General features: G+C 38.4%; 2 protein-coding genes across 4 annotated transcripts in view; one reads left to right on the top strand and one right to left on the bottom strand.

Annotated features, from left to right (window-relative positions):
- Positions 1 to 23,558, top strand: part of LOC101738757 (solute carrier family 12 member 6) — a 419,122-nt gene that overhangs the window by 296,030 nt on the left and 99,534 nt on the right. The gene's annotated exons all lie outside the window — the stretch shown is intronic.
- On the bottom strand, positions 3,122 to 8,499 carry LOC101744666 (trypsin, alkaline A). Its single transcript, XM_062668798.1, has 4 exons — positions 8,075 to 8,499; positions 4,069 to 4,237; positions 3,647 to 3,902; positions 3,122 to 3,516 (listed from the first exon to the last, which is right to left on the bottom strand). The coding sequence occupies exons 1-4, from the start codon at positions 8,121 to 8,123 to the stop codon at positions 3,220 to 3,222; spliced, it is 771 nt and encodes a 256-aa protein (XP_062524782.1). The 5' UTR covers positions 8,124 to 8,499; the 3' UTR covers positions 3,122 to 3,219.

Genomic DNA, 23,558 nt, shown 5'->3' with positions numbered 1-23,558 from the left:
GGGCTTTGACCCTACCCCCCACCCCCTTTTGGGATGGGGTGTTCATACCCGCTACAGTCCTCCGTCCCATCAAAATTGTAACAATGGGGAGAGGGGGGGAGGACTCTAGCGAGGAGTGCGGCTTGCTCTCTCCCCCATGCTAGGTTAGATTAGGTTTAGGTTTAGGTGTGACGGCGCGCGCTGCCCCGGCACTCCACGGAGTGCAGGAACGGCGCGCTGCTGTCACTTAGATGTAAGTTAGATTAAGTTAGGTTTACTTTAGGTTAAGTTAGGTTAAGAATAAATTGTAAAAAAAAAAAAAAAAAGAGCCATGGTGGAGAGAAGCGGCCGCCCCCTGCTGACGACGAAGAAGATAGAAGAGAAGGAAGAAAGAAGAAAAAGCGATCCCACCCAACATCACAACTCCAAGCCTGCTTCACTCAGTCCTGCAGCGCACCACCCCTGCCTCGATAGGCGGGGAGTTATATGCCCGGGCAGAGGGGTTTCCCCGAGGCCCGCTCCGTGCCCCCGCAAGGGGGTACGACGACCCCGACTGCACTGGTGTTTGTGGCCTCCTTGATAATGTCCGTCCACCGGGTTGGCAATCTTCCTCGACTTCTCTTTCCTTCCACGTGACCTAATTGCTAATCTATCTATATATATAAAAATGATTTGCTGTTCGTTAGTCTCGCTAAAACTCGAGAACTCCTGGGCCGATTTGGCTAATTTTAGTCTTAAATTATTTGTGGAGATGGTTTAAAAGGTAGATAAATATGAAAATGCTCGGAATTAAATAAAAATAACAATTTTGTTTTTCATTTGATGTGTCCCCCGTCGGACGGATTCCTTTTGTTTATTTTAAATTTATTTTATGCAAATGTTTAGGTCCTTTATTTTGTCCGTTATGTAATATTGAAACTGCACTTGCGTAGTGAGATTTATATTGTTTTTCTAAAAAGTGATAAATCGTTTAACATATTGTTGTCCTTTTTATTGTTTAATTTCAAAATAAAACGATTGCGATGAAGTATCTTGCATAATGTCAAGGACCGTGGGTAGTGTTTCTAATTATACGACCACCACTGTATAATCATCATAAAGTGAACTATATATAACCCATTGCGAGACACAAAGTCAGTCTCAGTTGAATTGTAATATATATATATATATATATATATATGTTGGAGTATTTCCACTTTCGGGTAGCGACATGGTAAGCGGGCGGTCTTCATAAGTATTGATATGTCAATACAGATTTATTTGAATATAATCGTCTCCTTCAAAGAATACGGTTCAAAACCTGCATTAAATAAAGGTTAATACTTAACCTGTTATTTATCTAAGATGTCGTTCAGAAGAGTTTTGTGACTGCCAATGGAATACAAAGTCAATAATTCGTTTTTCTGATTTACCAATATATGTCCAAAAGTCACACTGCCGGCTTTGATAATAGTCGACTCATATATAACAGCTGTTCCTAATTTTAAACTATATATATATATAACAGCTGTTCCTAATTTTAAACTCGAATGCATAGCTGTTTCGCGACAGAACTAAGAAGGTAAACTTCTTGGATTTTTTTTATATGCGAGTGAGTTTTGAATTCGGGCATTAGAAAAGCTTATTTTTACATTCCGACTTAAAAGCGTGATAAGTGTACAACATTTCCATTTAAAATGCTATTCATTGGTAAAATTCCCTTAACACTTCGACCACATATACCAAAACAAAAATTAAATTTCAACCACACATTATCTAAATTTCAATGCCTAGGAAGGAGCAATACCTTATAGAAAATAAATGTCGTGAAAACTGAATGCTTTATCGGATTGGTGAATAGCTGTGTATTAATGTGAAATTATCTCTTAGTGTTATTGCTATTAATTTTCGATTAATAATGCACCGGTGTGTAACGTAATAGTAAAATTATGTAACTCCATATTTATTACAATTATTTATAAAATTTCAATTTGGCGACCGAACCTGGCAGTAAAAGCTAATCAGTAGTTGTACATGACGTGTTATTCGATATTATCACATACAAATTATTACAGATAACATTTACTTCCTACCATAATATGTATTTCACATAAAAAAGAATAATACATTATCATATTTAAAAAAAGACGTGTGGCACTCGGGGACTGCCGCCGCGGTAAAGCTATTGCAAAGCATTTTTTATCAAGTTATGCAATTACAATAGACAATAATAATTTAATATTAAAACAATAATAAAAATAAGACCACGCTATATTTATAAACATTAACAAAAGCAAAACATTAACTGTCCCCTTCACACTCATAAGCTAAGCCGCGTGAGAGAGAGATGGGCAGACTTTTCATGATGCTCATGCAGTGCGACGTCACGCCGCGCGCTTATTCACAAACATTATACCAGCGCAACGTTGAATGTGTTGAACGCGAGCTACATAGTAGGCGTAGTGGGGGTGTCAGGTTATTTTCGTTATGGAATTTCTTGATTCAGTCGCCGCGCTCAAGGCCCGCAATAGAAGCTATGCAATAGCTTAAAAGTTGTAAATGTATCTGGGCTCCAGTAACCACTTAACATCAGGTGGGCCCTGAGCTCGTTCACCCATCTATGCAATAAAACAAACAAAAAAGTTGTAAATGTATCTGGGCTCCAGTAACCACTTAACATCAGGTGGGCCGTGAGCTCGTTCACCCATCTATGCAAATAAAAAAGTATAAATTAGTTCAAGAAGTCGGCTCATGCAAAGAATCCAATCACTGGTACAAAAAAAAAAAAAAAAAACAAATATCTAAAACAAAAAAAAAGAAATCAATAATTTCATGATGCGCATGCAGTGTGACGTCCCGCCACGCGCTTATTCACAAACACTACACAAGCGCAACGTGTGAATGTGTTGAACGCGAGCTACACAGTAGGCGGAGTGAGGGGGTTGTAAGGTTTTTTTCGTTACGGAATTTCATGATTCGGTCGCCGCGCTCAAGGCCCGCGATAAAATCTATGCAATAGCTTAAAATCACATTATGCATCACAATGTACATTAGACTTTGTCCATATGTTTTCAAACTTCCATTTAGTCAGACTTAGTGGAAATCTGATTGAAAACTATACTAAAAAATATCATCCCATTTGGCACAAAAAAAAACGTAGTTGTTTCATTGATAATTTTATATTTCAATTAACTGAAAAAATAATACAAATTTACATATTATTTATAATAATTTTGTTGGTTGGTTTCTTCTTTAAAATTATTACGCATTGGACTGGATCCAGGAAGTAAAGCGGGAAACACGAACGTTGACGCCAGGGTAGCGACGGTCAGCGCAGTACTGTCCCCAAGAGCAGACACCAACAAGGACATTGTTGTGGAGGAGAGGACCACCGGAGTCACCCTGGCACTGGTCGCGACCACCAACGTCCAAAACACCAGAGCACAACATGTTAGCGGTGATAGAACGGTTAATGGGTCTGTAACGTTGGGCGCAGGTATTCTGATTGATGGTCCAGACCTGGACGTGACGGAGCTGCTCCGAACCAGACCCTCCGAGCTGAAAATTGTGCATTATTAAATAATCACACTCTTCGTTAATTGTATCTGTTTGATTGTGTTCGTTTATTGGTCAGCAGCATACCGGACAAAATAATTTTGTAAACCGATAATAACATTATTTAACTTACCGAAGTAGCACCCCAACCAGCAGCCCAAACAGGTTGGTTATCAGCAAGATTGTAATTGGAACCAGCAATATTAACAGGACGAACGTTGTTGTTCAAAACTATGTTGGTATTACTGCGTAAGATGCAGAGGTCACTGTCAGCTGTTTGTCTGTTATAATTGGGATGATGGATAATTCTGTTCAATTGATGCACAACACCCCCACTGTTGGCCCAGGTGGAACCAACACGAAGACGCCATGCACCCGTTTGATCACCGCTGAAACAATAATATTATTTACCTCGTAAAACTTTCTTTCAAGCCTGGAGGAGGGAGAAAAATGGAGGTGGCAGTACTTTCTGTGATAATTCCTTCAGAATAATAATGTGTATTTACTTTTAAATTATAAAAAAAAAGACAGAAAAATCAGAAAGTTTCGACTTACAATGTGCAATGAGCAGCGGAAAGAACAGATCTCTGGTTAAGAAGGTTTCCACCGCAAGCCTGCCACCACTGACTCCAATTCCTTGTAAACAACAGAGAAACAATACCGGGGTACCGGTCAATGGTGGTTGTCGAGCCACCAATAATCCTTTGGGGGTTTGTTGGAACAGCTGAAACAAAAATAATCATTTAAATTAAATGTATCAACAGGAAATACTTAAACATCGTCTCTCGCGTTCGTACTTTAGGATTTATGGTATTAATGAAGTTAAGAGACGTTAGAAAATAAATAACCTAAAAATAAATTAATTAGATGGAATAATAAAGCTGTGAGCTGTTTAGTCCTATTAAATAAATTTTGTTCCAGCTGTGAATATGCCATTGTTTTTAAAACTCAGCAAATGAAATCTCATGTTGTGTATTTTATTAGTTTTTGTGGCCCATAAGATAAGACGTCCGGTCCATTCGTATCTAGCGATGCACCGATATTCCAATCTGGCTGAAAAGTATCATTTTTTTAATGAAATACATGCTTAACAAATGTTGACGATTGACTTCCACGGTCAATGAATAACATCGTGTAATAAAAATGAAATCCGAATTATATATTTTTTTCTTTTTATTGATGCACAAAACAAATTACAACCATAGAAATTATAAGTTTAAATGTTTAACATAACAATCTGGATTGCAATTCGAGACAGGTGCATACAGAAAAAAAATTAAAAACTGAAATTATGCCTAAATACCATGTATACATACACACATACGCTGTTGCTACTTGCCAACTCATTATATTGTCGTGCCATTCTAACAATGGGATTAAAGTATGAGATGTTATTTTTGTGAACTTCAAGTGCAAAAAGATTAGTGCGATGTGATCAACGCGCAGTGTATCTGGTATTAAAAGATATTTGCGAAATTAACTCACTTGAATTTATTATGTAATGTGTTATTTTGTACAAATAGATTAAATCAAAGTATTTACGACGAAGAGATAAAGAATCAATTTTGAATTGGGCTAATCTATGTTCATAATTAAGATTATTTCGACCTGGTTTCAAGCGGTAAGCTAATATCGTGAGACATTTTTTCTGGAATCTTTGTCATCTATATGAACTTTATAATACGGATATTATACGATTACTGATAGAAGGAAGTCTTGTGAGACCTCAAGGGTAAGTACGACCACTCCGCTTATTTCTGCCGTGAAGCAGTAATGCGTTTCGGTTTAAAGGGGGGGGCAACTGTTGTAACTGTAAAAACTGAGTCCTTGGAATTTATGTCTCGAGGCGGGTGGCGGCATTTACGTTGTAGATGTCTATGAGCTCCGATAACTTATTTAACACAAGGAAGGCCGTGAGCTCGTCCACTTATGTAAGCAATAAATAATCGTAAAATCTATAGCTTTTTCTAACCAGCGCTATAGCGCTTATAGCGCTGACGCTCTGTTTGACGGTATGTTACCATAATAGTACAACACATCTCGGCGTCATAGCGCGCCGTCAGTTTAGCCCCCTGACGTGCGCTAATTACGCGTTCTGTTTGACAAAGCCTTTAGAACTTATATCTATATGTCGGTGGCGCATTTACGTTGTAGATGTCTATGGGCTCCAGTAACCACTTAACATCAGGTGGGCTGTGAGCTCGTCCACCCATCTAAGCAACAAAAAAGTCGCAACCATGATGGTGGCACTTGACGGTCAGCTCAGCTTCGATCCGGTACAGGAACTCACCGAAGCAACCATGCCCAATGAGCACCTGCGTGAGCCGGAAAGTGCGGGGTCCTCTGTCACGATTCACTTAATTCACAAGGACCGGGCGAATTGCCTCGGCGGCCCTACGACCAGCAGAAGGATCAGCCAGCCACCTGGACTATAACTCCAACCCGGACTACCGAGATTGGGCACTCCGCGCTCTGTCCAGACTGGAGCTAGGACACGCGACGCCCCGGGCACAAAGGTCCCACCACTGATAGTCAGCGGCGAGCGCCTCTGCCTCCAGGACAAACGGCGACATCCCACCAGTCACACGCCGCCTCGAACGAGAGGGTGCGATAACCACAGATTACCCTGACCGCAATGGTGATTTGTGCCCGTTGCAGCAGCTTCGCTACCCCCACGGCCAGAAACTGGCCCCACATGGACGCCCCATAGCCCATTGATATAAGTCCATTGATCGCACCCCTGTATAGAGATGGCGCGTCGCCTGGTCAGGCCGCCCAACGTTGGGCAGAAACTGGCTTATCGCGTCGGCCACCTCCAACAAACGAGGGACCAGGTTCTGAAATTGAGCACGGAAGGTCCAACGACTATCCAGAATGAGGCCGAGGTACTTCAACTGCACCTTGACCCCGATACCGACGCCTCTAACCACCATATGGGCATCGACAGGGCACTGGGGCACTCTCTGGGGCCTGTGGCCTTGGATATGCTAACACATGGCCTCGGATATACTAAGCGCCACGTCGAGGCCTAATCCCCTGATTTTGTCAACGAAATGCGCCACCCACGTCAACCAACCCACGTCAACCAGCCCACGTCTTTACGGATCCATCAGATCCAATAACACTTGCACTAGACGCCTTCAGCTCTAACGCTAAGAGCAGGCTTAGCGACCCCGGTAATCCTACTGGTTGAACTCGGCAAAGAGTTCGACGTGCAACCTAACCAAAAAACACAAGCCTGCTGAGTTTCTCACCGAATCTTCTCAGCGGGTCGCGAATCCGATTCAGTAGTAAATTAATTTTGAGTTGTTAAGTCTCCTTTGGAGGTGCTCGGGCAGCTCTTAGCAAATCCCACCCCTCTTGACTGAGCTTTTGCTCGCCTACCTGTCCTAGTGAAACTGGAAAGGCCTATGGGACACTAGTTATCCCTCATTTAAAAAAAAAACAGAGTGCCCGCCTACAAATAATAGTATAGTAAGTTTTACTCATTGGATGGAGCCCGTTTTTACTTTACATTTTTGTTTTTTGTTTTTAAGTTTTCGTGCCATATCTTTTTCGTCCAATACCTGCATCTCATCATTTAATTACTTTCATGTGGCAGTTACTTAGGTGGGAATAAGTATTGGGCAAAAACCCGTAATCTTTTTATTTAATTTGGTAGTTATATTATTTTTAATTATTTAATGCTCAAAATACGAATTCCAAGTGCCTTTATTATAATTTTCCTCAGCACTTCTTTGTCCGTGTAAAATAAAAAAGACCTGAGCTATTCTAAGTTTCGTAAGCTTACGATAATGTTATTAGATTTTTGGGCGAGTTTTTCGTTTTTTATATTGACTTCTAAACTAGCTTTTCTGCTTACTTAGCACAATAACTCTGTTATTAATTGAATTATAATTTAACTTGTCTTCACGGTTTAATCTTGCGTTTATTAATTTCAGTAATTTGACGCTAATTAGCAGACTATTCAGGTTTCAACGAATTTTCAAACTTTCTTTCCTTCTATTTAATTAATACCAACCGCCTGACCTCAAAATATTGTTCTTTCTGTATAAAAGGACGTAAATGTTAATAAATTATCCATAAAAAAATTAACGATATTGTGCACAACATATCGACCAACCTTAGTTCTCCATGACAAGTAAAACTGCAGTAAATGCGCAATTATAATAACAAATGCGAGACTAAGCTTCGAAGGTAGTTAGTCTAGTCTAATAAGCGACACCCAAAGGAACTAATAATATCAACTGAATTTTACCAAATCTTCGGACAGTAAGACTACGTGTCAATTTAGTATAGTTTGTAAGCTACGTAGTTGGAGGTTCAATGTTTTACAAATTAATCTTTCTAAAGATTTTTTGTAGGCTTTGGCCTATATTATGAAACTATATAAAAAACATTTGCGAATTCTGAATGCAAGATATAAGTACAAAAAGGGAGTTGTACCTTTTTGAATTATTAATACTATTCTAAAAAAAATGCAGCCATACGGTGTGAATACGGCAACACTTATAAAAGCTTAGGTAAAATAATCCGTGAAAATTAAAATAAAAGAACATACCTGCCACAGCAGCCAGACCAAGGGCCAACAAAATGATGATAGAATTCATTGTGCCTAACAAACACACTGAAACAAAATTTGAGGCTTCCTCATATTTATATTCCTGCAATCCTGCATTATCACTGTATATAAATAAATGATATAAATATATGATGATTCAAATGCTATCTCCTATTTTTTTTATTCGATAATGAATCACTAATGATTAACACATAATTATTTTACTTTCCAAAGTGGCTATCAATATTATATAATATTATACATATTATACATTTCAAAAGAAGTTCACATTTGTTTTGGGTATTGCGTGAATCCAACTATTCTGAGGGGCGCGGGGGGGATGTCAATCGGTAGCCTGGCTTTTGGGAATTCTGTCCCTATGGAGCGTTTCTCGGGAGCGGACCGTGCGTTGTGCGTACGTGAGTTTTATAAAAACGATAATTCAGCGATTATAGCGCGTAGAACATTCTGCAGCATTCGACATGGTCGTCACTTGAATGATGCGCCAACCACTCGACTCGACGAGAAGTTTAAAGAGACCGGTTCAACACTGGAAAAACTTATGAAGTCGTCGTGGCCTAAAGGATAAGACGTCCGGTGCATTCTATGTAGCGATTGCACCGATGTTCGAATCCCGCAGGCGAGTACCAATTTTTCTAATGAAATACGTACTCAACAAAGGTTCACGATTGACTTACACGGTGAAGGAATAACATCGTGTAATAAGTATCAAACCCGCAAAATTATAATTTGCGTAATTACTGGTGGTGGGACCACTTGTGAGTCCGCGCGGATAGGTACCACCGCCCTGCCTATTTCTGCCGTGAAGTAATGCGTTTCGGTTTGAAGGGTGGGACAGCCGTTGTAACTATACTGAGACTTTAGAACTTGTATCTCAAGGTGGGTGGCGCGTCTACGTTGTAGATGTCTATGGGCTCCAGTAACCATTTAACACCAGGTGGGCTGTGAGCTCGTCCACCCATCTAAGCAATAAAAAAATTAAAAAACTTTGAGAACGGTCGAAAACGTAGACAGTGTCGCCCAGTCTATTCCGGACGATCCAAATCTTTCAGTTCGGAAGCGTGCTGTGTCCTTAAAAGTGCACATGTCGTCGTTATGCTGCATTTTTATAAAGATTTACAACTGCACCCGTACAAAATTCAGTTGGCGCAAGAATATTGGTCAGGATACTGGTCAGAGGTCAAATTTTTCCTGGCAAATTGATCTCCAGGAGAGGTGACATAAGTTGGCCTCCACGCCTCCCGATTTTACACCTACGGACTTTTTCCTGTGGGGTTATTGCAAATCCAAAGCTTACGCCAAAAAGCCGACTTCCCTGGCACAATTAAAAGAAAATATCCGTCACAAAAGTGGAGACATCACGGAAAACACCTGCCGAGCCGACATAAGCAAATTTAGTGCTCGATTATATGAATGCCGCAAACGCAACGGTTTACATTTGGACGATGTCATTTTTAAAAAATAAATTTCCAAACCCTGTATTTTAATATGTAATAAACTTTTTTTCAATAAACTGCTTACTTTTTTTTTTAATTATAGTTTTAAATATGACATTTCTTTTGAGACACCTTGTATAACAATCATTATCGAGCTATTGAAGCTATCGAAGTAGAAGCGTATATATAAGCTTATCTGTGAATCGATATTTCTTGTTCCATAATATTGATATCTACTTTAGATTAGAGAGAGAAAATCTCTTCTCCTCCTTGCGTCGATAATCCTCAATGCTGAGGGTCGTGGCTTCCTCTAATAAATTTCTCCTGGATTATTATATACAAGACCTATAAACTTGTAATTGTACTTATTAATAGGTTGGGGAAAAAGTATTTTCGTATTATAGTATGTATGAACTTGTAATAAAATCTCTTTGGTTATATTATATGTATCTGGCAGGTTTTGGTATCATTAAAAGTTTAAATTTTAAAGAAGATAATTCCTAATTCAAATTAGGAAAATGTGTTATTTTTATTTATTTTTCGTACTGTCAAGATGAGTGAATCTAATGAAGAAATTCGATACATTTTAAAATTTTAATATAAAAAAGGTAAAAATGCAACGCAAGCCTCGAAAAAAATTTGCGATGCTTATGGACCGATCCTAATGCAGTGTCTGTGAGAGTAGCACAAATTTGTTTTAAGCGTTTTCAATCCGGCAATTTTGATGTCAAAGATGCACGTCGCTCTGGTCGCCCTATTACGGATAAAATGGTTGCCATTTTCGAAAAAGTGGAGCAAAATCGGCATATCAGTAGTTACAACGTAGCTGAAGAACTGGGAATCGACCACAAAACAGTTTTGGCGCATTTGAAAAAAACTGGGTTCACAAAAAAGCTCGATATTTGGCTACCTCACGAGCTCATTGAAAGAAACCTAATGACCGATCAAAATATCTTCCAGTTTTATTATATTCACTACTATTAATTGATCATAATAATATGTGTCTTCTAAACTATCTGCTTCCACATTTTGTTGCCCTAGGGCCTTCACTGAAACGTGAGGGCTCCCGACATGGTGGTGCGCCGCCTGTAAATGGAGGAGGTGCGATCCATGACCCTTCATGGGGCACTGATCTGATGTCGCACCTGGACTCGATAAAAGGTAGCACCACTCCGATGTGCGCAGCACGCGATGGTAGTCAGAGCGATCCGTGGATACCACCCCATTTTCTTCGAGACGGCGTGCGTGTTCCACGCGCTACCCGCCGGGGCCTGGAGGTGGAGGCGCTCATCGCTGATAACACGTGTCGTAGCGACCTCCTCTCTAGGGGTAATGGTGCCTGGCGAAGGAGTGAACGTTCTATAAAAAAACATTTCTTAATTTTATTAAAAGTTTTAATTCAGTTAAACGCAATCCGTTAAACAGATTTGGAGAAAATTTCATTTCGGGAAAAGTTTTTACACGGGTGACGATAACGGCATAAGCTAATTAAGTGTGAAGACGCTACAATCCAACTACACTGAGCAGAGACGAAGGTGTAATACTGCCTCTAAGCTCAGCAAAATTGGGTTATTGCAGTATTTATTTAAAGTACTTTATCTTACTAGATTTCATAACGTCGAGACGCTTGGCAATTCCAACAATAAAAAAATCCTAATTATTTTTATATAATAACTACATTTTAGCAATTTATATAGGTCATAAGGTTGTCTACCTTTAAATACATAAACGGACAAAGAGATATTTAGCTGGATTGTTTGCAACATACATGTAAATATTTGAATCTTTAAAATCAGTAAACGCGCTGAAAACATTAAAAATTGTGTGACAAAAAGTTAGCGATCAGATAGCAATCGACAGAGATTATCAAAATTTCGTACAATGACGCCAGTCATGTGAGCTCTAATTTATCAATCGAAGTGCCTGGAATAGTCAATTTGTAACTTAAATCAGATCACGTAATTACTAATTAACATAATCTATACTTAATATTATAAAGAGGAAAGATTTGTTTGTTTGTTTGTTTCGAATAGGCTCCCAAACTACTGGACCGATTTGAAAAATTCTTTTTCCATTAGAAGCCGATATTGTCCCTGATGAACATAGACTACTTTTTTTTTTTTTTTTTTTTATATTTTTGGTGTCATGTGTGTTTTAATGTTTCCGAAGCGAAGCGAGGGCGGGTCGCTAGTTGTAAATATACATAAACATCACTTGTTATTTGATGTATAATATGTAGGTATTCTTTACGTACGTATAATTTCTTCTTTTTGTCTGTTGTTTCTTCTCTGTTGGCACTTTACATTGACAAATCGCATGAGCAGATAATACTGTCATGCCAATTTCTGCCATTTTGAATGGTTTTACTGACCGCACACTCTCTGGGATTGTGTGCATCCGTAATCTGGATACCTAAGTGATCGTATGGTCACCATATAGTTTTTATTTTTTATTGCTTAGATGGGTGGACGAGCTCACAGCCCACCTGGTGTTAAGTGGTTACTGGAGCCCATAGACATCCACAACGTAAATGCGCCACCCACCTTGAAATACAAGTTCTAAGGTCTCAAGTATTGTTACAACGGCTGCCCCACCCTTTAAACCGAAACGCATTACTGCTTCACGGCAGAAATAGGCAGGGTGGTGGTACCCACCCGCGCGGACTCACAAGAGGTCCTACCACCAGTAATAAATATAGTATCATCAAGAGACACTCGTCTGCCTCTTCAACACTGTCACGATTACGTCCTCCACAACCAACAATCATGATTTTCCAATCTTGAATAGTCTACGCGTTATTTTCGGCGCCTATGATGCTTAATCGAAGATGCGGTTTAAAGAAACTAACATAAATATTTAAATACTGATAATAGAGGAATAAAAATAACAAGAATAAAACAAGATTTCTTTGTTATTCAAGGACGCACAGGTCGTTTACCGTCTGTAAATAGACGCAATTGTCTGAAGTATCCTATGTTTGTATTTGTTTATCCAAGATTCTTGATAAGAAAGATATTTTATGGATTGATCGTGATCCCTTTCATCTTCAGATCAGTACTGGTATTAGTTCGTGAATGACCGTCTGTAAAAGTGTTGTTAAACAGTTTTTAAAAAATGTCTCAAGAAAATGGTGACAGAAGCTGCGACGAAAACACTCTCCTGAGTCCAGATTGTGCAGCACAAATAGGTATGGCTGCACATGATATTCTACTTATCAGACTACTGGAGATAGATTTTGAATGCATACAATAAGTTCAGTGTACGATCATAACGGATTTATTATGGACCCTTTTCCCTTATTAGGGTAGGAAAAAGTGTACCCAATGATTTTGTTATTCTTTTTACTATTCACTTCTATTTATAATTCTAATTCTATTTCTAATAACTAATAACTTGGTGGTAGGACCTCTTGTGAGTCCGCACGGGTAAGTACCACCACCCTGTCTATTTCTGCCGTGAAACAGTAATGCGTTTCGGTTTGAAGGGTGGGGCAGCCGTTGTAACTATACTTGAGACCTTAGAACTTATATTTCAAGGTGGGTAGCGTTGTAGACAGATGTCTATGGGCTCCAGTAACCACCACTTAACACCAGGTGGGCTGTGAGCTCGATCACCCATCTAAGCAATAAATAATAATAATAACCACCAGTATGGATGCAATTTTATTAATTGTTTACGTATGTTTTTTACACGACATACAGCTACTTAATAAATAAATGTATGATACATGTACATATGTGTCAAAATAACAAAGTTTCATTTGCTACACTCTCGGGTGATGAAGGAAATGAAATGCAATAACATGCAGAGACTTATTGCTGATCATATAGTTCATTGAACATTAAACATAACTTATCATGATCAAGTGAACATGTTACCTATTAAACTCATGTATAATTTATCAGATGAGATTACTGAGCGAGTCGAGTTCAGGATCCCGATGAGCATCCTTTGTGGTGTGCCGACATTATCAGTCACATGATCTGTGTTCATGATAATGGATAACCTACTTTTAACTAATATATATATGATTTCTTCACCCTATGACCAACAGTTTAGTGTGTTGTTTATTTTTGAGATTACAATGCGCTTGCTGTCGGGACAAGATAAAGACGGAGGAGCTTCTGAGGCGTTTATGAGAGGTACTTAAATATAACTATACCTAAGTAGTATTTTTACTACTGTCACCGAAGACGGGCTTCCGCTAACTGATCTTTAGTCTTCACCGTCACGCGTTGACATCGGTAGTACCAGCCAAGCAGTCGCCGAAGACTGTGGTGAGATCACATAGCATTTCGAAAACAATGAATAGTCGATAAGTGTGAACTCTTGTAACTTATCTTGCAAGGGAAGATCCAGGATAACGTGTGGGCCGATAAGCGTCACATATCCTGGCTTAGATATGTAGGCTAGTTGTACAACCAGAATTCACTTGTCCACGCTGAAGTCTTAATGTCTACCAACATCCGATAGTGAATGGCAGTATAAGAAGAACAACATAAGTGAAACTTACAATAATTATAGCATCATAACTGATGCCAAGTGAGCCGGCAACTGACCTTCCTACCTATTTCAACCGCGAAGTAGCTTTCCGATTTATATCGTACGTATCAACCTTGCATATCAAGATCGGCGATAGTATTCGCGTTATGATGTTTGTCGCCATACCACTTAACATTAAGCCAATCGTGAGCAAAATAGGTAGGCAGCGGCTTGGCTCTGCCCCTGGCATTGCTGAAGTCCATGGGCGACGGTAACCACTTACCATCAGGCGGGCCGTATGCTCGACTGCCTACAAGGGCAATAAAAAATAAATAAAAAATTACACTTGAAAAAGAAATTAAAAATTGGTTTGGAAACAATGGTTTTGTTATATTTTCTATAAGTTAATTATGTAATCTTAAGTTTTCAAGAAAAAAAAGCAAATCCAGGCATTCATTTCTCCGTGAAGCTATATAAATATTGGTTAAGATAAATAAAAATTGGCGAAGTAAAGTCGGGTACACATAGTCGTTAAGTAGGTAATGACTTTAATAAGTCCATAGGCGACGGTAACCACTCACCATCAGGTGGGCCGTATGCACGTCTGCCTACAAGGGCAATAAAAAAAACTTAAAAAAATTATGTTCGATGTATAGCTTTTACTATAAATTGAAATTAAACTTCTATATACAGACTTGGTATAACCGGTTAATCAAATTAATAAATACCTGATAACCAATCACGCTTTTAACAGATTTTAACATTAACATACAGACTTCAAAGAAATTTTCAGGAAATCCTCTTTCCCGAAAATTCCTTTTAAGTTGGCCCAATCATATTGGAATCTATAATACATAAAAACTCGTCGACATTTATCCTACTAATATTATAAACGTGAAAGTTTTGAAGAATGAATGGACGTATGTTTGTATTCTTTCATCTATAAACTACTAAATATTTTTTTATGAAACTTTACAATAATATAGCTTACACATCAGAATAACACATAGGTTATAATTTATAAAGATATAGTGTGAATTACTCATAATAATACGTGTCCAGTAAATACGAAAAAAAATCTGCTATATGCGCAGTATTCTAGCGTGCGCCGCAAAAACCGTTGCAGTTACACATATATATGTAATGTAAAATGGAAATTTTGATCCTAGATAGTCTTACAAAAAATCTCGTAACTGCATATATTTATCTTACCATACATACAATAAAAATTGATAATTTATTTCTAACGGACAATTGGTAGTAAATTAATCTTTATATTAAAATAAATACTTTTATCGCATCTGGTATTTAAAGTAGATAAACTTTGTCTTTTACACTACATCATTTGGACAAATATTTGAATAGTTATGACTATAAACAACCGTGTGCCCGATATCATGAAAGATGAAGATAGAAAATTCAATAAGATCATTAATAAATTACAGTTCCCGAAGCGAAGCAAGGTCGGGTAGCTAGTATATTATATTTTTTTATTTGATGGGCATATTTATTCGTGTTTTCACAGTTTGTAGGCCGCATTGTATCTCAGCATAATGAGTTTGATTGCAATTTGCTGAACTGCCGCTACGTTCCCACCTATACCCACGTTTATGGATTCTGGTAACCTCGTAACAACAGGTGGACCTTCATCGGTTTCTGCGAAAGGGGGGGGGGAAGTGCACATATAAACCACAATAAAACTGTGGCATAGCTAAAAATCATGATATCATGTTTTAAAATGTGATTACATTACAAGATTATACGAGGAGATATAGTATATATACTCTTTGGCTTATGCTGTTGATAAAGAACAAAAATATTCATATATACATATCACACTTATTGATCTTCACAAAGCGATAGCATTAACTTATCGATTGAAATTACAACAGGAATTATGCTGAAATAAAAAAAAACTATTAATCAATAATCCAACAAGTCGAACTCGGCAAAGAGTTCGACGTGCAGCCTAACCCATGCATCAGCCCGCTAAACTACTCGCCGGATCTTTTATGCGGGTCGCGATTCCCATCCTGTAATAGGTTCATGCGCGAAGCAGCTGCTCTTGAGTTGTTAGGTCTCCTTCGGAGGATCGCTCGGGCGGTTATTAGCTAATCCTTGCTGAGCCTTTGCTCGCCTACTAAGGCCTCCGGGCCACCACTAATCCTTCAATCATAAAAAAAATATTTACAACTTTGATAGTAACGTCGAAAAGATTCATATCTTATCTATGACGAAAATAATTTTCAGTTACACAAAGAATATCACAATTGCATTCAAATGATGGATTAATTATATTATCGGTGTTACGCTACTGTACTTGTATTGTAATTAGGTCGTGCGATCATTTCAAAAAAACTACTACACGTTTCCGTGATAAATATTTAAGAAACTAAAATATCCGTGGTTTAATAAACAAAGAAAACAACAAAACAAACAAAAACAAATAAACAAAGGGTACTTTGTAATGTGCTAGAAAGACAAATCTGGCGTAGCAATTTTTCAAAATAATGAAATCTCCCTCCCTGATGGTAGTATGTATTGTGGAGTGCACACGGATATATAAGGTAGACAGTATCCGGCTTATTTCCGCCGCGAAACAATACATTATATTTGAAAGGTAGAACTCACATACATATAGATATTACTACCTAAACAGGTGTGGCGGTAACCATCATACAACATACATATTTGACAGATGCCTGAATCTCGCTTACGACATTTTCAAGATAAGCTTGCATATACAAGTTCCGAACAATAACATACGGACCGTCGGTCTACCGAGCAATATCACCCGCTCGTTGGAAGATCTTCCCTTTGACGTATACTTACACTGGTAACCATTACACGTCATTACGGATGCTCCCGATCCATTAACGATGCTTTTAGGTACCACAAGCACCAGTCACCGTCCTCCGAGCGAATTGACCTATAGTCACAGCCCACTGAATTTTTACCCGGATCTTCTCAATAGGTCGCGTTTCCCACAAAAAAAAGGTAACCAAGAGAATTTTATATATTTTGTGTATCAAAACAATTACTCGTACTAGGTAGTCCTTTCTCAAGAACGCAAAGCAAACGTTCGCTAGTTACTCCGTATGGTCGGGGCTGCGACGACTGCTGCCCTTGTGATCTCTCTCCTAAGATGACCTGGGGGAATTTGCTCTAACCAGTTGCGTGCGTTCCTCTCGCTCTTTCTGAATTGTTCCTCGGTGCGGGGAAATAACAGTGCGGTTGTTTAGTAGATCAAACTCTTTTCCACATACCACGCTCCAGCCCTGACACGTCGACTGAATAACCAATGACCAAAAAATGAAGATAGGTAGGAAGGTGAACTTATCGAATGAGAATAACGATAATATCGATAACGAATAAATTATGATAGATTGACTATTTACTAATCCTGAAAAGCATCTAAGCGGGTCGACGACAAATTCAATTTAATTCACATAGACTACGAACAGGAAATACAGAAGAACGCGCTTCATTTGAAACGTTATATGAGAAAAAGACATACAATATTAATTCCGTTTGTCAGTTTCAAAATATATGAAATATATATAGCAATTATCGTATTTCACTGTGTAGTATTATCGCTAGTTGGTTGTCGTAACCTAAAGAATGAGACGCCCGTTGCATTTATATCTATCTTTATAACTATACTTGAGACCTTAGAACTTGTATCTCAAGGTGGGTGGCGCATTTACGTTGTGGATGTCTATGGGCTCCAGTAACCACTTAACACCGGCCAGTGAACTTGTTCAGCCATCTAAGAAATATAAAAATAAAATAAAAAATTTATATCTAGCAATGCGACTGTGCCGGTGTTCGCGAATCACGCTGGCAGGTACCAATTATTCTAATGAAATACGTACTTAGCAAATGTACACGATTGACTTCCACGGTGAAGGAATAACATCGTGTAATATTAATCAAACATGCAAAAAATTTAATTTGAAAAATTACTGGTGGTAGGACGTCTTGTGAGCCCGCACGGGTAGGCACCACCACCCTGCTTATTTTGCCGTGAAGCATTAATACGTTTCGGTTTGAAGGGTGGGGCAGCCGTCGTCATACTGTTACAACTGAGACCTTAGGACTCTTGTCTCAAGGCGGGTGGCGGCATTTACGTTATAGTTGTCTATGGGCTCCAGTAACCACTTTAAACCGGCCAGTGAACTTGTTCAGCCATCTAACAAATAAAAAATATACATTTAAGAAAATAATCTATTTAAAAAAAAAAGTCAAAATAATTTAATTAGGTCAGAATTACCCAAAATGCATAGCTAATAATTTCAATGACGCTTTCAACTGAGGTTCATTGAAGCATAATAATCATCAGAACTAACGCACATCCAGGCTGAGCGTTTGAATACACGCACACATATTCACGTTGGGTTGCGTTATGACGTCATTACGGAGAGAGAGCGCATGCGAATATGAATTGCGAGGAAAAAGAGAAAATATAGGCCAAGCGGCGACCTACCTCTGGGTCGTTTCAGTAGCACGGTAGCTTCTCGTAATAAGGTCGTTCGGAAACTGTATAGGGGTTCGAATTATGTCTATTGTACTACACATCTCGCTCTGATTGTAGTTTAGCCCTATTTTACAAAAAAAGAAAGCAGAAATTAAATTCCAAGCATGAAATGATTGACGAGCCATTTTTGGGCACTGTAACCATGTTAATTTTTAAACGTTTAGAAACTCTTTTTTAATTTGACTTTGAAAGTATCGAAATAAAGTACAAGATAAAAAAACATGAATTTTCTTATCTAAGTTATGGATATCATATATCAATAAGTTGTTTGTCGACGCTGATCTATCGTCACAACATTATATCAGCTAAGGAAAATTTAATTCAAACTATTTTATCTAATAATACGTAATTTTAATTTGATTTTATTAAACTTCCTAATAATTGTTTTCAAATATCACTATCAATAACATTAAAAGAGAACTGGACACAGATAACCAAATAGTTTGAAAACTAATACTAGTCTGAATACTACTTGCGGTAGGCAGCGGCTTGGCTCTGCCCCTGGCATTGCTGAAGTCCATGGGTGACGGTAACCACTCACCATCAGGTGGGCTGTATGCTCGTCTGCCTACAAAGGCAAAAAAAAAAACAATTATTACATGCTATACTGTTCTATTAAAGTTTTTCTGCAAAATATGTTATAATAAGCTCAGCACCAAAAGCATTAAGAATAGTGCCAAATTTTTATTTACAGTGCAACCAATCTTTTTACTTCTTCTTCTTCTTCCAGTGCCTCTTCAATCCTGAAGGTTGGCCGTTAGCTTTCTGTATTCCTTTCTGTCAGCAGCCAGCCGGAACAGCTGTTCGTCGGAGGTAATACCGGTCCACTCCCGGATATTCCGGAGCCATGACTTTTTTCTTCGCCCAGCACGTCTCTTTCCGTCCACTTTGCCCATAATTATCAGCTGCAGCAGGATCTATCGTTCCTGAGCACATGGCCGAGATACTCTATCTTGCGCTTTTTTATAGCAGGCAACATTTTCCGGGACATATGAACGCGCTGAAGCACGGTTTCGTTCCTGACCCTCTGCGTCCAACTAATGCGTAACATGCGACGGTAGCACCATCTTTTTACGGTTTTTCGATTTCACTCAAGACTGTTTAGTATTTCAGAAATAAAAATAGCCCAAGACATTATTTCAGAAGTTCTTCGCCTGCTAAGAAAATTCGCGTCAGAATCAGTTTACCTCTTTCAACGACTAAACAGAAGAGACAGACTTATAAAATAGTTTTAGATGCTTGTTATAAAATGATTATTGAATCAAAATTACACTTATACCTACATAATAACCAAAAAAGCTTTGTTTTAAAATCAATGGTGTATTTATTTTCTTTATTTCTATAATAGTTTTTACTTAAATTAGTTAGTAGTAGGTAGGTAGGTAGGTAACTGCTAAAGGAAACATGATCAAAATTTTCATTACAACAGTACCTAAATGTACAAATGTACAATTAAATACTTAATAAAAGTACTTTTATATCATTGATTCTCTAGATTATTTAGTGTTATTGTTGTAAAAAAAGATGTGTGGTGTCGTGGGACACCGGATAGGAACGAATGTCTTTATTATAAAAATATTAATTTTAAGTTCTATTCGAGGTACAAAGAAATAAAACTGGAGATTTCGCAACAAACCACGGTTATTCGGTAACGTACGAACTTATGGTACACTTCATTCACAGTTGTTTGTATAAGAGTTAGTTTATTGCGCAAACGAACGCTCTGAGATCGTGGTCAATGAATGATAAAAAATATGTTATTTTTTTGTACGTTATTACAAAGTTAAGTCGTACACTGTGTGCATTACTAATTTGTACGCTATTACAAAGTTAGCTCGCACACTGTGTGGCATTGCTAATAAAAATCTTACGTTACGGACGTTTTTTCCCGGTTAAGGTACCCCTCCGCATCGTCCCATGAGGAGCTTCGTTTCAAAAAAACTATGAATCAAGTAGATCAATCAATCAACACAAGTAGATATATCAAATTCATAGTATTGGAAAAACCCTGCGCTGTTTTGGTAAATGAAAATTAACAGACAGATTAATTATTTATCGCCAATTATCACTTTGTTATCTTCGTTATAGATAGAGCTCCGATAAAAAATACAGAAAACCCATAAGCAGAAAAGATTAATTTTATCTAAAGTGGTCATAAATAGCGTCGAGATAATACGATTATTTTGTCATTTAAATAGTAATTTTGGCAATAATTCATTCAATTATAAAAGTAAAAAACTTTGTAGATATGGTATTTGTTGTTAACTGATACAATGAACGTTACTCTTTCATTTTATTAGAATTACAACTAAATTTGCCAACTATACCGATTTTTTTCCTCTAAGCATTTTTCTTAAGTTTATTCGGACTTCATAATATGTAACATTACAAATAATGTATAAGTATTTGTATATATATAAATAATAATGTGTACAGCTTTGATGTGCGAGATAGCCGTCACCGAATCTAATTGAGACTTACCTCATTTATTTATTAATATTATTGGATGTAAACATGCTCACGGTGGACCTGCTGAAGGGTTACTGGAACCCATAGGCCTCACAACATCAATGCTGCCACCCGTATTGAGATTGAAGTCTAAACCTCAATTACACATACAATGACTGTCCTACTCTTCAAGCCAGACCGTAAAGCTAGTTCGCGCTAAAATATATAATGTTTTTTTCCTACCTAAGCTGATACCTTGAGAGGCTACTTCAGCGTAGCCTTAACTATTAGATGAGCTCGCGGAGCTCAAACCTGACGACGTTGCTAACATGAACCCTAGGAAGAGCCGTGCTTCGCAGAATCTACAACCGGATCGGAAACGCGACCCACTGAGAAGATCCGGCGAGAAACTCAGTGGGGAGGAACTCATCGGGAGGATCCGAAAAGACGTGTTTTAGGCGACGTCGACTGCTTTCGATATACCTAGTCAGGTCATAAATTCTGTCACATATTTAATGTAAAATAATTGAAACAAGTTTATTCATTATGTAACCATTCATATACCAAAATGAACTTAACAAAACATAAATTCTTATGACACTAAAGTTTATTCAAAATGACCTCCGTGATTTGAATACAGGCCTTCAATCTGCGCGGCCAGTCGTCTATCGCAGCACGAACGAGGTCCATGTCAATATCGGCGGCTGCCTTAATCAAGGATGTCTTTAGTGACTCCAAATTGGGATGAGGCTTTGAGCACGCCTTTTCCTCCAAGTGTTGCCATATCTTGTAATCTAACGGAATCAAATCTGGACTGGAGGAGGGCCAGTCTTCGTGCCGGATGAAGTCGATTTCACGCGCCGCCAGCCAGTCTTGTGTACTCTTCGCTCTATGAGCTGGCGCCGAATCTTGTTGGAATACCCAGTGCCTGTTATTGAACATGGTATGAGAAACAGGTTCCACAAGATTCATCAGGACTGTATTTTGATACACAACTGCATTCGTTTTTACACCTTTCTCGCAAAAATGTACCTCTGTTAAGCCCCAATAAGAAACTCCCAACCGTACTATGAGCGAGGATGGAAAATGACCTCGTTGGACACGCGGAATACGGCTGCTCGCTTCTTCACTACTGTGTGCGTACACCTTATCATTTTGTTTGTTGTAGCTCTCTTCTACGGTAAAAATTTTTTCATCCGAAAAAAGAATTTCCCGATATTTTTTTCCCGCGTACCGCTTTAACAAAGCGCGGCATCTCTTCAGGCTCAGGTCCATTAGACGAGCATTCAAACGATTTCCTGTTTTTCTTCGATATGCCCGAAGCCCTAAGTCTTCATTTAACACCCTTTTCACCGTGGTTCTGCTTAACCCCATCTGAAGGGCCAACAGTTTCTGCTTACGTTTGGGATTTCTTTGAATTCGCGCCTTCACAGCTTTTATCACTGCTGGAGTCCTAACAGACCGAGGGCGACCACTTCTTGACCTGTCATCTACACTAGAGTCTTCATTGTATCGTTTGATGGTACGATAAACGAATCTTTTGGTTATATTCAAAATTTTCAGTATGTTAAAAATTTGATTTGACGCATAACCGCAACGAAGCAACGCAATAACTGCAACACGGTCTTCTTTAAGCGTCCACTCCATATTTAAAAATGAGTAAAATTCTAAAAGTATACATTTTTATTTTCATGAATAATTCGAAATTCGAATTCAATAAACTTTTTTATGGCCAGCATTCTAAAAGAAAAGTTTTTACTGTGTGACAATACTTATGACCTGACTAGTTATAATGTTTGAAAATGAGCGGTTAAATTGACTAATAGATGTCTATGGGCATTACCCCGGTCACCGTCCTCGTCGAACCCGTCGCTTGCGACGAAGGGCTCGACGAGCGAATTAACCCACAAACACAGCCCACTGAGTTTCTCGCCGGATCTTCTCAGTGGGTCGCGTTTCCGATCCGGTGGTAGATTCTGTGAAGCACTGCTCTTGCTAGGGTCAGTGTTAGCAACTCTCCGGTTTGAGCCCTGCGAGCTCACCTACAAACGTTAGGGCGAAGCTGAAATAGCCTCTCAAGGCTATCAGTATAGGTAAAAAAAAAAAGAAAAAAAAATGGGCATTAGTAAGCACTTCACTATAGGTAGGCTATATAGCCAGGATTGTTTTCAAAGCCCCTATGAAGTAGTCGAAGTTGCTAACCCCTTCAGTTGGGCAAGTAAAAGGAACAAACGAGTACGTTGAAGACCAGAATGAAACGACTTAATTACACTTATATGTATAATGGGTTCATGCTTTTATTAATTCATTCTCATTTTGTTGCAGGTACAGTAGACAAATTATAGAACATTAAACTCTCTGAAAGCAGTAAGTATATTAGTCATAAAAATACCCAGAGAAAAATACCCACAAGATGTTAAATACAGTATATGATATTCGGAGATAGTAACTGACATCTCACGGCTTATGCTCATTTTGCATGTTAACACTTTTCTTTTGATTTAGTAAATTTTTTTTCGTGTAAAGTTGAAAAGAAACCATTTTTATATTTTTTAGTGGC

Source organism: Bombyx mori, chromosome 5 (assembly GCF_030269925.1).
Source record: "Bombyx mori chromosome 5, ASM3026992v2".
Taxonomy (NCBI): domain Eukaryota; kingdom Metazoa; phylum Arthropoda; class Insecta; order Lepidoptera; family Bombycidae; genus Bombyx; species Bombyx mori.
Note: the sequence above shows the minus strand (reverse complement) of the source record. Positions and strands in the feature narration are given on the sequence as shown.

Excerpts from the sequence above, each read along its gene's own strand:
- LOC101744666 (XM_062668798.1), bottom strand. The coding sequence starts at position 8,123 with ATGAATTCTATCATCATTTTGTTGGCCCTTGGTCTGGCTGCTGTGGCA. Across the intron at positions 4,238-8,074 it reads TGGTCTGGCTGCTGTGGCAG|CTGTTCCAACAAACCCCCAA; the intron begins GTATGTTCTTTT and ends TTTTTGTTTCAG. Across the intron at positions 3,903-4,068 it reads TCCGCTGCTCATTGCACATT|CGGTGATCAAACGGGTGCAT; the intron begins GTAAGTCGAAAC and ends TTATTGTTTCAG.